The sequence below is a fragment of the Podarcis filfolensis genome (genome assembly GCF_964270895.1).
Source record: "Podarcis filfolensis genome assembly, chromosome: 7".
Taxonomy (NCBI): domain Eukaryota; kingdom Metazoa; phylum Chordata; class Lepidosauria; order Squamata; family Lacertidae; genus Podarcis; species Podarcis filfolensis.
The window spans coordinates 30,794,347-30,810,229 of NC_139603.1; the positions used below are offsets into that span (position 1 = coordinate 30,794,347).

Below are 15,883 nucleotides of genomic sequence, written 5' to 3' on the forward strand. Positions count from 1 at the left end.
AGTTTAGTGGTGTTTCTTGCTGAAGACTACATCACAGGAAGCTAGATTTCAGCTAGACCACAAGGGGGAAATTTCTAAGCCATGGCCACAGAGGAGAAAAGGAGTATGACAAGCTGGCTTAAACTTCCTCTCTTGAAGGTGCAGGAAACTGCCCCCCCCCCCCCGCATCTGGACATCCTAATGTACGGAACCACACGGTGAGCTTCCATGTACTCTGTGCTTTTCAAGCAACAGGCCTCCCATGCTGATTAACAAACCATTTCTGAATCTTGTCATGTTAGAAGCTATTTTTAATACAGCATAGCAGACTGCTGCTCCAAGATAAAAAGTCAAACATTTGGCTATGTACCTACCTTAAATAGTTTTCTGGATTGTAGTCCGTAACCACAGCTGAGGAACAGAAGCAATTACCTGTGGATGTTGTGCAACCTTTATTTTGTTAACCTATGACTTATTTATCAATATGAAAGTGTTATGCGTATGGAATCACATTGCATATATGCTTGGATTTGCCTAATTTGATATTATTATTTTTTTAATGACAGCCTTAGGGATTTTGGTTGAAAGATTTTGTTCTGAAAGTTGGAACCTGTTACTTCAAAACTCAAGAGAGCTCTTTGAGATGCCACTCTATCAGGAAAAAATCTAGTCTACGGGCACTACTTTTAAAAAAAGGTACACTGACAATGCGAAAGGTATCTCTTTCAGTTACATGCCTAGCAGATGACCATCAGGTTTTGTTTTGTTTCACAAAGTCCCTTTCCAGTGACTAGCTGAGTATTTTCTAGAAGTTCCTCAAGTGATTTTCCATCCTACCACAAGGAATTTGGAAAAACTGCCTTGTTTTTATCACATGAGGAAATGAAGGATAAGGTGGAACTTCCAAGCATTGTTAAATGCACATTTTTTTCACCATATCCCTTTGATATGGTAGTTGTTAATACAGCGGTATTAACAACAGCATGTTTGAACAGCTAATATCAGCTTTGTAGATTTAAACGATTCAACACAGAAATGTGTTTGTTTTTTTTAAATCATTTATTCATTTTTAACATCTGGCTAAGCATTTGTATTAGAATGCCTGCATGCCCCCATGGTTAGCCCCCACCCCAAGGCTTTCATCTGTGTTTATGATAGCACAAGCAGCCAGGATGTTCCACATTGTTCAGCACTAAGCAGGGCAGGGGAAATAACTTGCAAGGCATACACTGTGGATTGTTGGGTGCTTCTGAGCATCTTATTTATAGAGACCATTTATTTAGAGAGGTAGAAAAACTAACAAGTACATTAAGCTCTTGGAAGCCCACAATATATGACTAGTGCGCTATGCTTGGCTTTGTGTACCACAAGTTGCACAGGTCTGATTTATTTATGCATAATTAACTTTACTAGGTGCTGCTTCAACTGCAATGGATTGCGGAATAAGGCTAAAATTGCAAAATGGCCTTCAGAATTACGAGATCTGGGGAATGAGGGGGAAAACCACTCAAATTTACTCTAGTCCGTTTACCGTATTTTTCGCTCTATAGGACGCGCTTTTTCCCCTTCAAAAATGAAGGGGAAATGTGTGTGCGTCCTATGGAGCGAAGACGCCATAGCCCTGCGACCCTCTCCCGGCTGGAGAGGTGACCCGCGGCTGTGGCAGGAGCCTCCATAGGCGCGCGTCACCTCTCCACCCGGGAGAGCGCGCGCGGGGCTAAAGCAGCCCCCCGCGACCCTCTCCCGGCTGGAGAGGTGACGCGCGCCTATGGCAGGAGCCTCCATAGTCACGCGTCACCTCTCCTCCCGGGAGAGCGCGCGCGGGGCTAAAGCAGCCCCCCGCGACCCTCTCCCAGCTGGAGAGGTGACGCGCGCCTATGGCAGGAGCCTCCATAGGCGTGCGTCACCTCTCCACCCGGGAGAGCGCGCGTGGGGCTAAAGAAGCCATAGCCCCGCGACCCTCTCCCAGCTGGAGAAGTGACGCGTGACTATGGCAGCAGCCTCTCCGCTGCGCCTTTCCGCTGCTCCCTGACCTGCTCTTTGGGGCTGGTGGTGGGCTTCCCCCCGCCAGCCCCAAAGAGCAGGTCGAAAGGAACCTGAAGCCTGGAGAGCGAGAGGGGTCCGTGCGCACCGACCCCTCTCGCTCTCCAGGCTTCCAAGGTAGCCGCCTGAACGCACCTTAAACGGCACCTTGTTTTAGAGCGGGAAAACAAGAGGGGGAAAATTCTCCCACTCTGCGCAGCGCCTCCTGCCACTTCGCTGAAGGGGCGCTGGGCAGAGAGCGGAATAATTTTTTTCCCTTGTTCTCCCCCCTCTAAAACAAGGTGCGTCCTATTGTCCGGTGTGTCCTATGGTGCGAAAAATACGGTACATGCCCATGAAGTGTTTAATACAGTGGTGCCTCGCAAGACGAAATTAATCCGTTCCGCGAGTCTCTTCGTCTTGCGAAGCACGGCTATTAGCGGCTTAGCGGCTATTAACGGCTTAGCAGCTATTAATGGCTTAGCGGCTTTAAGAAAAAGGAAACAAACTTGCAAGAACTCGCAAGGCGTTTCGTCTTGCGAAGCCAGCCCATAGGGAAATTCGTCTTGCGGAACGACTCAAAAAACGGAAAACTCTTTCGTCTTGCGCGTTTTTCGTCTTGCGAGGCATTCGTCTTGCGAGGTACCACTGTAGATATCACAGTTTTCAAGCTCATATTTATATCTAATAGATTTAAAGATTCAGGGGCTGGGGGTTAATTAGCAAAACAAAACAAAAAACCTTGGACTTCTCAGGTTACTGACAAGGTCACAAACAATGCCTTAGAACCTGAAATCCAATGTCAGCTACACCTGAGCTACAAACCATTTTCCATAAGGAATACACTTGCTGCCCATTAAAAACTGCATAATCAAGAGCTTCTGCCTTTATTTTTAATTGAGCCATGTCAGTTCAGGTTTTCAGCAAGTAACAGAACCCTCTAGTGGCAATTCATCCATTCTGGCAATACGGCAATTACCGAATGGTGGTTTAATAGGTTCCAGAGGGGGCAGACCTCAAAAAGAGAGAAGGATCAGCAAGGTCTACTACAAGTATTTCTGCTTAATATTTCAGATTGTTCCAATTTCTAGCAAGAAAACAGAGGTAAGTTGAATCAATACATGTGAATGGGATGATGGCAATTTAATTAGCATGAGTAGTCCGAGGTGCAGCAGCAGCAATACATTAAAGCATTAGCCATCAAATGCAACCTGCTTAAAGTTCTTTATACTTTTGCACTTAATAGTGCTTTTACATTAAGTGCATCACTCTAATCCATCCATCCAACCTGGTGTCCTTCAAATGTTTTGGACTACAACTCCTTACAGCCCCTGTCAGGACAGCTGTGTTGGCAGCAGATGATGGGAGTTGCAGCTCAAAATCATCTGAAGTGCTCCAAACTGGAGAAGGTTGCTATAGGCCATCCTTGCGGATGGTGTAAACAGCTTAATGAAATCGTTCTTGAGAATACAAGGGGTGTTACAAGTGATAGCTATGAAATGTGCTTTTACTGTCCTAGTATGCACAAACAACTAATGATTTTATATAAAATGGAAATGATAAATCAAAGTGAAGTAGCAGCACTGTGTTATGACGGATTATTATTTACTTACATTTATCCAAGTAGGTTAAAAAAAAAGATGCTTGGCTGACAGCTCTGGAACTAAGGTCAATTAGCTAATTTAATGCATCATAATTTCTATTGATGTTCATATGCGAGCCCTTTTAATACTACACTTGGTTAGTGAGATCGATACCCGGCACTATGAGACCCATTTTAAAACGTGGCCACAAAAGAGTGCTGCATAGTTTTGAATCAAGCATCTAAAAAGCTTGTGCTGAATCAGCATAACTTTAGTAAGTAGACTGGCAATATCCAAGAATGCAATACACAGTTCAGTTAGAAAGGAGGTTTCAGAAGAAAAAGAGGGCTATGCCTTAAACCCGCCACAGACTGGAGGGCTGGGAGTGTGACAATCCTATTCTTTAGAAATGGTTTAATTAGGAGATCCAGGACAATGCAATTTGTCCCAGTCCGTCTATAGCACAGTCGTTCTCCACACTGGGTGAAGAAGTATACAATATGAACCACAGCAGCAACATGGCCAAAGATAAGAAGGACTGTTACCCAAGTGCTACAGCTCTATAAAGCTCAGAAGTACCAAAATACTCACTGGGATCGAAAACATGCAGCCTTAATTATTACAGAAACCTAGAGGCACAGTAGCAAAAAAACTAAGCCAGGAGAAAGAATGGGGGTGCACACATATTACAAAACAAATGAACTTGCAACACTTTGTGTATGGTCTGCATATGGATATAGGGCCCCTCCATAAGTCCTTTATATTGAGCGTTCATGATGATTTAAGCTCATGAATTATGGCTATATGTGATCCCACTTTCAGTACTGCATATGGCTCCAGTCGGTGCATGTCCTATGACTCCCTGAAATCCTCTAACATGCTATTACCACAGGTGTCCTGGAGGTGTGTTTTTCTGCCACGCTTTTGTTGCACAAGAATGCACCTGGGGGAGGGGGCGGGGAGAGAGAGAGAGCTGAAAACAATGCCAAAAAAAAAAATATCACTTCTGACAACCAATGTGCCACTTTGGTTCCAGATAGTACATAGGTAGACGAGTCTAAAAAGCCCTGGACACAAATTTTCATAGCCCTCTAGCAGCTATGGCTCATTTACCAGAAGTAATGTATTTTGCATTAACTCTGGAAGTTTATACTCGATTCTGACCAAACTAAGCCTCCTAGAGCAAAATAAACATCAAGATTAGCTCTCCAAAAATATATATAATCGAACCACAGAATTGTAGAGCTGGAAGGGACGCCCAAAGCCAAAGTCCAACCCCCTGCAAATATGACCATAAAACCTTCATCCTACCCCCTTATTTGATGTAACGGCATCAAACATGAAAGGAAAGAAAATACTCAGAGTGTACTTCATGTTTCAGAGATAACATTTCCCACTGTATATAGCTCTCATGATTCACACTGTCACTAAAGGGAAAAAATAAAAAAATAAACTGTCTCATGTGCCTGAGTGTTACATATAATTGAGTGCATGAAGTAACCCCAGTAACAAATGTACTGGTTGCCAGGTGCGAATTTTTTTCCAGCTCTCCCACCCTACAGCTCTGGACAGATGTAATGTACCACTGGGGATGCATTTCAGATGCAGAATGAGGCATGGGCAGTCCTATCTGAATCAACCACTAATGTGCTATTATTGCATCAATGACCTGTTGCAGAGCACACCCGCAAAAAAGCCAGTCTCAAGCAGTCCTTAAACAAGTGGTACCAGGTTTTTGGATTTTGTCTTCGTCATGCCACATGCACAAACATGCTCAGATTTCACTGCATACAGTGCAATTAATTCGTATCCACAATGTGTTTCTGGCAAGGTTCAGCCTACATTTCTGCTACCATGTTATCCAAGTGTCAAGATAAATTATCAAGCATCTTAGCTATCAAGATACAGTACATTATAGAATAGAATACAACTGTGCAGCGTAAAATGTCTTTCTTGGTTCCCCAAGAGTTATCCTTTGGTAAGAGTGCTTAGGATGGCAATGTCTGGCCTTGTTTGCAGCTGGCCTCCATCCACACTTCTTCAATTTGCTTTTAACTTGCTCATGTTAATCAACAAACTTCAGGCTATTAGCAGAAACAATACTACTCTCTCTAAAATGATACCAGGTTGGGATTTAACCCTACTCTCTTTGGGGTTAATTGAGCAATTAGATCTGAATTACTGAATGCAATGCAGAAGATTTCTGTTTAAACAAGACAACACAGGGACTGATACAGATCAGCATTACATTAGAAAATTCTATTAAACAGCTTCACAAAAATCATTAAGGCTTCTTAAGATTGTGCCATGAACACGTTGTAGCCACGAGCATCAAAATAGGACCTTAAATATATATCCTAATATTTTTCTCTCATGTGTCTATTCATTAAATGCTTTTGGCCACAATCCTACACTCATTTACCTGGGAGTAAGCCCCATTGGACGCAATGGGATTTGCTTCAAAACAGGCATGTACAAGATTGCACTGTAAAAGCATTTGCCAAAAATGACTGACACAAGTATTACTACATTCATTTTCAAGCGGACTAAATCCACAAAGGTGTTCTGAGAATACTGAGATACTATTGTGGCTCAAAACTGGAAGAAAGAAAGGAACAGCTAAGTACTGAGGATGTGTTCACTTTGCTGGGTGCAGGGAGTTGAGCACCATTTTGCATCATGACATAGAATCACAGAATTGTAGTGTTGGAAGGAACCCCAAGGGTCATCTAGTCCAACCCCCTGCAATGCAGGAATCTCAGTTAAAGCATCCATGACAAGTTAACCATCCAACCTCTGCTTAAAAACCTCCAAGGAAGGAGAGTCCACAGCCTCCCGAGGGAGACCATTCCACTGTCAAACAAGTCAGAAAGTTCTTCCTGATGTTTAATTGGAATCTCCTTTCTTGTAATTTGAAGCCACTGATTTGAGTCCTACCCTCCAGAGCAGGAAGAAACATGACTTTTTTTAGACACATAAAAATATTTGCTGTTTGCAAGTATTTATTTGAACCACAAAGATAAATAATTTCTGCCATAGATGATCTGGCAGCATCTGGAGGCTAGGGATTAACTTCAGACACATAAATTATTCCAACTCTGTCTTGATCTTACTGATGTACCCAAGGTATAATCAATGGCTGAACCACAGCAGCTGTTTAGAAGAACAAAGCCCTATTAAAATATGAGCCTGGTGTTTTTTTTAAAGGACCGAGGAAACAGTCTGTATTCAAGTTCAGACACAAAAGGACTCTATTAATATTCCAGAATGAATGTTCTGAAAATACTTAACCTTAGTAAAATGTAGCAACTATTTTCATTCAGCATGTAAATAATGATACCACCTAATAATATGACAGGAGCCCATCATTTTTAGTGATTTAAATAATGGCACTTCAGTCCTGCATGCTAACAGGAAATTTGGAAGTAATTAGAGAACCAATGGATAGTGATATGAGTTTGAATGAGGCCCACAGCAAGATGTTTTTAGATTGGTGGAACTGAGTGTACAGAGAGTAAGGTGGGGTGGGACCATAAATTAATTCAAAGTATGAAAAATCTAAATATAAGTAGCCTAATGTATTTAAAATGTTAATGATACATGTTTCCTTAATATAGTTAATCATAAGCAATATACAGAACTTAAAATAACTTGTTAATTTCCAGGTTAACACAAGACTAAACTATAGTTTATTAAACTATCATTAGTTGATTAAACTATGGTTGATTAAATCATGGTTTAGCATTATGTGTGAAGCCAGTCCAGCAGTTTAACTATGACTTGTTTACTGCCAAAAAACACAATCTGAAGCCATGGTTTGCTGCTGGCTGACAAATCTTGGTTCATTTCAACTATGATGCTTACATGTGAATCCAGCACTGTTCCTTAACTATGGCTTGTTTGACGCTCACCAAAGTACAAAGGCATGAAACTGGGCAGCTGAGCCAAAGGCCAAACAACAGAGATGGGTTTTGCATCACTTCCAGAAGGCAACAAAGAGCAGCACAGATCTGTGAGTCAGGGGGAACATTAGTCCATAGCCTCAAGGGGAGTGATGTAAAACTACTTCTCCTCACCATGGTCTCACTTTACACAGAACTGGAACTTGGATCAGGGCCTGAGAGGAAGACTGAAGAGAGGGAGCAATAGAAAGAGAGGTGCTCTCTGAGGCATGTGAATCCTGGGTCATGAAGGGCAAACTGTTCATGCTGTTAAGCTTTACTTTCTTTAACCGTATATCAAAATAATGACAACCGATAGGAGACATATTAATAGCCACTAAAGAGATACTTGCCAGGAATTGGGGGGGGGGAGAGCTGGGAGAGAAGAAGCACTCCAGGCCAGTCTATTGATGTTCCCTTTCTTAAAAAAAAATAATGATGTACGATTGTGAATAAGTGCACTTTTTAGGGCAATTATAGGGGAGAGTAAAATATCTTCAAGAGGCTTTCCATGAGGACCAGCATCTGTGTATTATTTACTGGCGTAAAACGAAACTGAAATGCAATATTGACCAGTGTGTCCTCTAATAAAAAAATGCTATTTCATAGTACTTTGTTCTTTTTGAAAATAATTGTATCAGTGCTTAGCCAAGATTCTTAACATCTGAGAGTCTGAATACTAGACCAAGATAACACGAGAGCTTTTATTTCATTCTCTTCCTCAAAGACTGATCCTACAAGCACTTTCTTAGAATTAAGTCTGCTGAAATCAGGAGCGTTTACTTCCAAGTAAATGCATTTAGGAACAGGCTAGACAACTCCTTTATGCCAAAACTGGCTCGCTAATTATCCATGACATTGCTAATGAACCTTTAGCATGACCGGTCTGTCTGGTAGTAATGCAACATTACTGAATATGCTGCAAACAATAATGATGCAATAAAAGTACTTCTGGCAAGCAGCCAAAGGCCACTCCATGAAACGATATTGTCAGGATTTGATTTTAGAATCTAAAAATATGTTTGTCAATTTCACAGACAGCTGGTCATATTCTTTCCCAAAAGTTGCTTGTATTCAAAGGGCCTCAAACTGCACACAGAAAACCGAGAGAAAAACCACAGGAAATCTTCTTGACAAAGGGAAAACATCTTACACAAGAAGTTCCAAAAGCCAGTAACATAATTCCATATGTATGTTTTTATTTACAGTATTTATCTGACGTAAAACATATTTTAGTACGTGTCTGAATACAACACAGGGTCATATTTTTAACGGTAGGCACCTAATTCTCATTTTTTAAATTGAGAATACAGTGCAACTGCATCTTGAGTGGGTGTTTCAGTTCCATGCATACGCCAAAATATATGTACTCAAACCCAAGCAAGTTTTCACAAAGTTTTCCCAGTGCTTGACTCCCTCCTGCAAAATAGTGACAGACTGAGGGCACCTTGGGAAGAAATAGAGGGGGTAGCATAAAAAACAGGGTTGCTACCTCATTCAGGTCCTGAACCCATGGCCTGAGCTTTTAACAGCAAAATGACACAAATAAATTACAGAGTTTAACGAAGGGAGCTAAAAAGACGAAAAACCTCCCCTGCTTAATTTCTCAGTACCAGGCTGCTATTAAGAAGTTAGGAACAAGGCCAGAAGGCACCAACTTAGAGGAGGGTGTGCTCCTGTTCCTGTGTTCATCATCTTCTATTCCAGGTTGACTTGAAACAGTCACTACAACGTGTGATGGGTTCAAAAAGCAGAAGTGAAGACACTTCCTTTCTTTCCAGAAAAGGCTATGCATTTCTGGTCACACACTGAAGGGAAATAATCGTTTGGCATTTTGAAAAATAGGCACGAAACATCAGCTGAAAAACACATGTGGTGAATGCCTCTTATTGGGAAATAAAATAATCACACTTTTTTTGCACACACTCACGAACACTTTCATCCTCATTTAAGGCATACACAACAAACACATCCCTCATCCTGACAATTACATGCCATGGTCGTTGTGGACTGGTACAGTCAAATATTGCATTATTGCAAAAACAACCACAGTAATCGTAGTAATTGTAGTGGTATTTCTTCTTCGTTACCCTCTAATGGACAGATTCCTATGTTCCTATTTACGAGTTCTGAGTTCAGTGAATTCTTACACAGGTTGCCTGATTAAGGACCCATCTTCTGTTAACAGCAAAACTGTAGTTTTCACAGGGCTCTTCCCTATTTAGGATTGAATAATTATACCTATCACATAGATTAAGCCTGCTTTGGCTGGAGTTATACAGAAGAAATAGGCCCAACCAAAGAGACCTTAGTATATTTAAAAAAATAAAAATAACTCTTAGTCTCTGGGTAGAACACAGCAACAGGAATATACAATCACTTAGCTATTGCAGGATTGGATCCAAACGCCATTCATCCTCAAGCTAGTGCATGCATTGTAGTGAAACTTACTTCTTTGGTTCAGGTAGGTAGCCGTGTTGGTCTGACACAGTCAAAATAAATAAATAAATTGTCCAGTAGCACCTTAGAACAAACTTAGTTGGTCTCTAAGGTGCTACTGGACAAATTATTTATTTATTTTTACTTCTTTGGATTATTTATAAAGTACTTTACATGAGGCTACCCTTGAAGAATGCTAAGTTCAGATGAGACCAGTAGGATATATTATATTGTTCAACTCCACCGGCCCCAAAACAGCTTCCAGATTCAATTCATGGTGTTGACTTTAGCTGTTGATGCGCATAATGGCCTAGAACCAACTGGTATGTCAGGAATTACCTCCCAGATATGTAAGCTTTTGAGAACTCCTGCCAGCTTCTAAGGCTCTTCTTGCTGTTCCTCCACCGTATGAATTTTGCTTGGTGGGAATAGGAGCAATGACGTTTTCAACTTTGGAACAAATCATGAAACAACCTTCCTACAGACATGCATGTGTGCCTTTGGTTGCCAGCTTTTAAGTGTGCTCTTAAGGACAGTTTATTTTCAACTAGCACTTTAGTGTGTTTACTATTTCTCTTATTGTTTTGGTATCTATCTGGAATCTTATTGTATCTTAATTAATTTTGTTGTTATATTTCTGCTTTTTAAATCATGCTGTATTTCGTTGCATTATAATCTGCATTCCACAGAATTCTGACTGCAATACAATATATAAGAAATAAAAGAAGCATTCAAAATGCAATTTACAACAATATGAATATTTACTACAAACTTGCTACCGACCACCTGAATGAAGCTCCTGGACCACTGGTAGACCACGGGCAGCAGCTTGTGAACCCTTGCATTAGGTTATATGTTGCTTTGTAAATCACAGTTTGCATCTGTTACTGGCCTTACTGTTCTCTGCCTTGCAGCGCCATGAGAAATATAGCTATGTGAGTGTCACTGACACATATCGGTTGACTGATGTTCATGATCCTGCATCTCTCTTACTAAACTCTTATATAATTTTCAGATTATAAAACAGATCATTTCCTTTTCCCAATGTTTCCACACTGTATTTGCGATTTCACACAACGTAAAAGCCACTTTCGGCAATATAACGGAATATAGTACGAGCTTCGCGTTTATTTCCATGTTATTTGCTTCCAGGGGGGGGGGGAATTGTTTGCAAACAACAGCCCTACCTGCAGGTGATAAGACTTGAACCTGGGACCTTTCGTATGGAAAGCATGTGCTCTACCACTGAGCCACAGCCCTTCCCAAAGAACAAATACTTCCACAATCCCAAACATCAAAGTAAATTGCTCTCTTATACAAGAAAGTGGCCAACAAGACAATATAAAACCAGTCCTGAAAGTCCTACATTGGCTCCCAGTACGTTTCCGAGCACAATTCAAAGTGTTGGTGCTGACCTTTAAAGCCCTAAACGGCCTCAGTCCAGTATACCTGAAGGTGTGTCTCCATCCCCATCGTTCAGCCCAGACACTGAGGTCCAGTGCCGAGGGCCTTCTGGCAGTTCCCTCACTGCGAGAAGTGAGCTTACAGGGAACCAGGCAGAGGGCCTACTCGGTAGTGGCGCCCTCCCATCAGATGTCAAGGAAATAAACAACTATCTGACTTTTAGAAGACATCTGACGGCAGCCCTGTTTAGAGATGTTTTTAATGTTTGATGTTTTATTCTGTTTTAAGATTCTGTTGGGAGCCGCCCAGAGTGGCTGGGGAAACCCAGTCAGATGGGCGGGGTATAAATAAATTGTTGTTATACAGTACACTTTCTACAAGCAGGTGTTTATATTTTGGGGGAAATTCTTATAAATAACAGGAAGTAAGTAAGTAAGTAAGGAAGGAAGGAAGGAAGGAAGGAAACTATGCCCATTTTTATTGTGTTCATCACCCATCATATCAAAGGAAATGATACCAATATATCCAGGTACCAGAGTTCCATGGCCTATTTCAGGCATACTAAATGAGTGACTCGGTATACTCAGGTTTGTTGCATTACACCTATAAAGCACTTCTCAAAAGGAAGGCCTGCCCATCAGGGCAAATGGAACACCACTCCACTAAACTCATTGTTTCCTCAGACACCCCTCACCCGTCAGTCTGCCTGCTTTCTTAAAACCATCTTGAGGGTGGCATTGCTTGTCAGCAGCCTCCACCTTACTCTTAGTGTTGCCCATTTAGACCTCAGCAGGGAGGATGCGAACAAAAGTAGAACTCCACCCAATGGGCAACAGCTGCCCTTGATTATAAAAGCTAAGAAACAAAACATTTCTCCCCTCCCTCACCCAAAAGAAAAGAACATATCAGGTGACATTTTTGCAGCGACTGAAAGTTAAAAACTACATTTATTTCTAGCTAGATACGGCCATAGTTATTTCACAGCTCTCTCAGCATTCCCAATTCCTACTCTTTGGGTATGTTCACATTAGCGGCTTAAAATGCAGCAAAACCATTTTCCTCTGCTGAGTTTCAAGCCACATGGGCACAGTGTTGTTCACATCAGAGGAAGGCATGTTCACATAACATGCACGGCACTTCTGGTTTCCCCTCCCCCTTCCCAAACTATTCATGAGGCTCTCTTGCACATGCACACCCATCTGCGCATGTGCCACAGCCATCTTGAACGTTCACACCATTCTGAAGCATGAAGTGAATGCAGCTTACACTTTGTAGTCAGATTGAAACTGGTTTCATGGAAAAATAACACTTCAAGTAGTAGTTGTTGTCAAGAAACTACAGGATCGATATGGGCTCTGGCCTCAAAATCTAGCTGTGGGAACACACTGGATGCTGAGTAAATGGTAATGTGCACATACCCTGAGTTTACGCATCTGTTCATGAAAGACTAATACTTGGAATGTCTTACTTACTGGCGCCAAAACAGAAATAATGGAGCACAAGAAAGAGGCAGAACAGTGTCATTTAAAAGTGTGGCATGATGGTGTTGAATCAGAAACACTAAATTTAAATCCCCACTCAAGTCATGAAGCTCTCCAGGTGGGTGATTTTCAGTCATCTACTTTCTCTCAGCATAGCTGTTCTCTCACATAGTTTTTGTGGTTGTGATATTTTTATCTTAGCTTTCAGACAATGGCAAAACATGCTGGCCCTCAGTTTATTGACAAATGGTGGGATACAAATAAGATAAGTAAAGAAGCATAGGCAACTCATGGCTTCAGAGAAGCACCTGGGAAAGAGGAATTCCATCCCAACCAGAAATAATCATCGAGGTGTGTTTGGAAAAAATGTGAGAGGATAGTCAGAGCTCCTCCCTGAGCTTTAAATTAGAGCCTGTCAAGGGCTATGTTCCACTAATTACTACACCTCACTTGAAGGTTCTCCAAGACTCAGCAGTGGAGCCCATTTCCAGTGCCAAAAATCAGCCACGGCTACCTTGTGTGTGTGCAGAGGACCTTTTCTTCACCAATTAATCCTCCCAGGATTAGAGTTTGCAGACTAGAACTGAGGCTTCCAAAAAGACTTGAGTTTTAGAAATTACCTCAGGTCAAATCACAAAGAATACAGGAATGTTTTGAGATGACCCTCCATGCCTGGGACTTAAAATAACCTCAGGAGGATTGGAATCTTCTTTATGTGGAAGAGTCAGGTCTAAAGGACATAAGACTAGCCTTGCTGGATCCGACCAAAGGCCCATCTAGTCCTGCATTCTGTGGCCAATCAGATGCCTAGGCACAGTTGCATTTTCCTTCCCAAGCTCCCCAGCAACTAATACTCAGCAGCATAATGCCTCCGATAAGAACACTTTGCATCAGGTCACCTAAGGAAGCTGCTTTATTCCGAGACTGACCACTGGCCAGCATTGTCTACACAGGCTGGCAGCTGCTGTCTGACGTTTCAGGCAGGAAGACTTCCTATTCCTACCTGAAGATGCCAAAGGTTGAACCAAAGACCTTCTGCTGGCAAAGCACTTGAGCTACGGCTCTTCTCCCTATGGTTCTGGAGCATAAGGAGTAATAATAATAACAACAAGTCCCTGCCTCTGAGCATGTGCAGAGCATCTTTCCTTTCCCCGCAAGGGGTTGCTGCAACAGGACCCCACCCAAGGCAATGGATCTCCAAACAGGGTTGAACCCACGGCGCCTCCCTTTTCAAAAAGCCGCCTCTTCTTTCCTCGCACCCACCTCCCGCTCCAGGGCAGGGCCTCCGCCCCCCCGCCCCACCCCCAAAAAGCTGGGCCACGATGTCGACTCACCCAGAGTTTTGACGGCGATCTGCCTGGTCAGCGGCGGCGGCAGGTTGATGCAGACCAGATCCACATCCTGGTGCAGCAGGACCTCGTCTATCCGGCTGGTGTAGAAAGGCACGCTCATCTCCTTGGCCAACTCCTCCGCCTCCTCCGGAGTGCGGCCCCAGAGCGCCTTGACCGCGAAGCCCTCGTCCTTTAGCAGAGGGATGATGACCCGGGCGGTCAGGCTGGTGCCGAACACACCCACCCCGGGCAGCATGGCTGCTGCTGCTGCGGGCGGCTGCCCCCTTTCCTCCTCCTCCAATCCTCCTTGCTGCGATCTGCCCTTCCCCTCTCGATGCCTCCCCCCCCCCCGCTTTTCCTTTCCTCCTCCTGGCTGGCCCTCCTCCTTTCACGCGGAACCGCAATAATACGAGCAATGCGGAGTTGCAATGGAAAGGGCGCCCAGTCCCAGCTGCGAACTGCTGCTGCTATTGCTACTGCTGCTGCACCGGGCGAACGGCGCCCGGTCCCGGCAGCAGCGGCGACGGCTGCCGGCTGTGCCCCTGGCCGCGGGCCCCTGGCGCGCCAGCCGCCTCACCGGCCAAGCATCTGCCTCCTCCTTAGCTCCCCGACGCTGCCCCTCCATAGCCGGATCATCACACGCAGAGCCAAGCCCCGGATTCGTAGCGCTTCCTGGTCTTGCCTGCCTGCCTTGCGCACACACATACACACAGAATTAATAAATGAATTCAACACACGCACAAACGCAACCCGGCCGCTCGCTCGCTTGCCCGCAAGGCTAGCGCTGCCTCCCCTGCACCGTCGCCGCGCCGTTCACCACAGGGGCATCAGAGCAGCCAACAAGTGGCTCGGTGGTCAAGAGGAGGAGGAAGCAGCAGCTCGGCGGGTCTTAATCTTCCTCATCTGCCATGTTCACCACAATGCGCTCCTGAGCATTGTGAGAATAGGAGGAGTTTGAGCTGTCACCTCCCGTGTGTTCCCTCCGCCTGCAACGCCCTCTCGAGCTCTCCGCGTGCCATTGGCCGCCCATCCGGCTGGGGAGGGCGGCTCGGGCTGCTCCTCTCTCCCCCCCCCCGGTTCCCCCCCCCCCGCCACCGCCGCCCCTCTTCTTCTCCTCCTCCTCCTGCTTCTCCCAGAGCTGGCTTGCAAGCGCAGCGCGGAAGAAAATAATGACGAGCCAGCGGCGAGGCAAAACCTGAGCGGCTGCTCCCTTCCTTGCACGCTCGTGGCCGGCTTACGGCAGCATTTGGCTCCGGGCGGCGCCCGCCGCGCCGCAGGAAGGACAGCGAAAGGTCAGGAGGCCATCGCTGCAGCCACAGGGGAGCTGCCGGCCTTTGCTGCAAACACCCGAGGCCGCTGTTGCAAGCCTCTCCCACGAGGATCAAGGCAAGGCTGGCGTGGACTTAAGCGCGCGGAGCCCTCCCACCCGCAAAAACACACTGTCATTCCGCGGAGGAACATTTGGCGCCTTTTTTTTTTGCCGTGGTTTGGACATAAGGTGAAAAGACTCCTTTTAAAAAAAAAAAACACACCAGGCCTTCTGTAATTAAATGCAACAACTTTACGCTTGTTTTAAAATAAGTTTCAGTGCTATTTCTTGAGAGTCTGAGGTTGTCGTTTTTCTCTCTGCTTCTGCATTATTTATTCTTGTTTTTAAGATTTATAGTTGTTTTTCTGTTGTTGTTGTAAGATGCCCACAGAAG

The 15,883-nt window shown here is 44.1% G+C and overlaps 1 protein-coding gene across 1 annotated transcript in view; it reads right to left on the minus strand.

The window, feature by feature from the left end:
* Positions 1 to 15,229, minus strand: part of GFOD1 (Gfo/Idh/MocA-like oxidoreductase domain containing 1) — a 45,609-nt gene extending 30,380 nt beyond the window's left edge. Inside the window, exon 1 of the mRNA XM_083623988.1 lies at positions 14,184 to 15,229. Within this exon, the coding sequence (XP_083480114.1) occupies positions 14,184 to 14,436 (253 nt within the window). The 5' untranslated portion in view covers positions 14,437 to 15,229. The remainder of the gene's footprint in view (positions 1 to 14,183) is intronic.
* Positions 15,230 to 15,883: the final 654 nt, after the last annotated feature.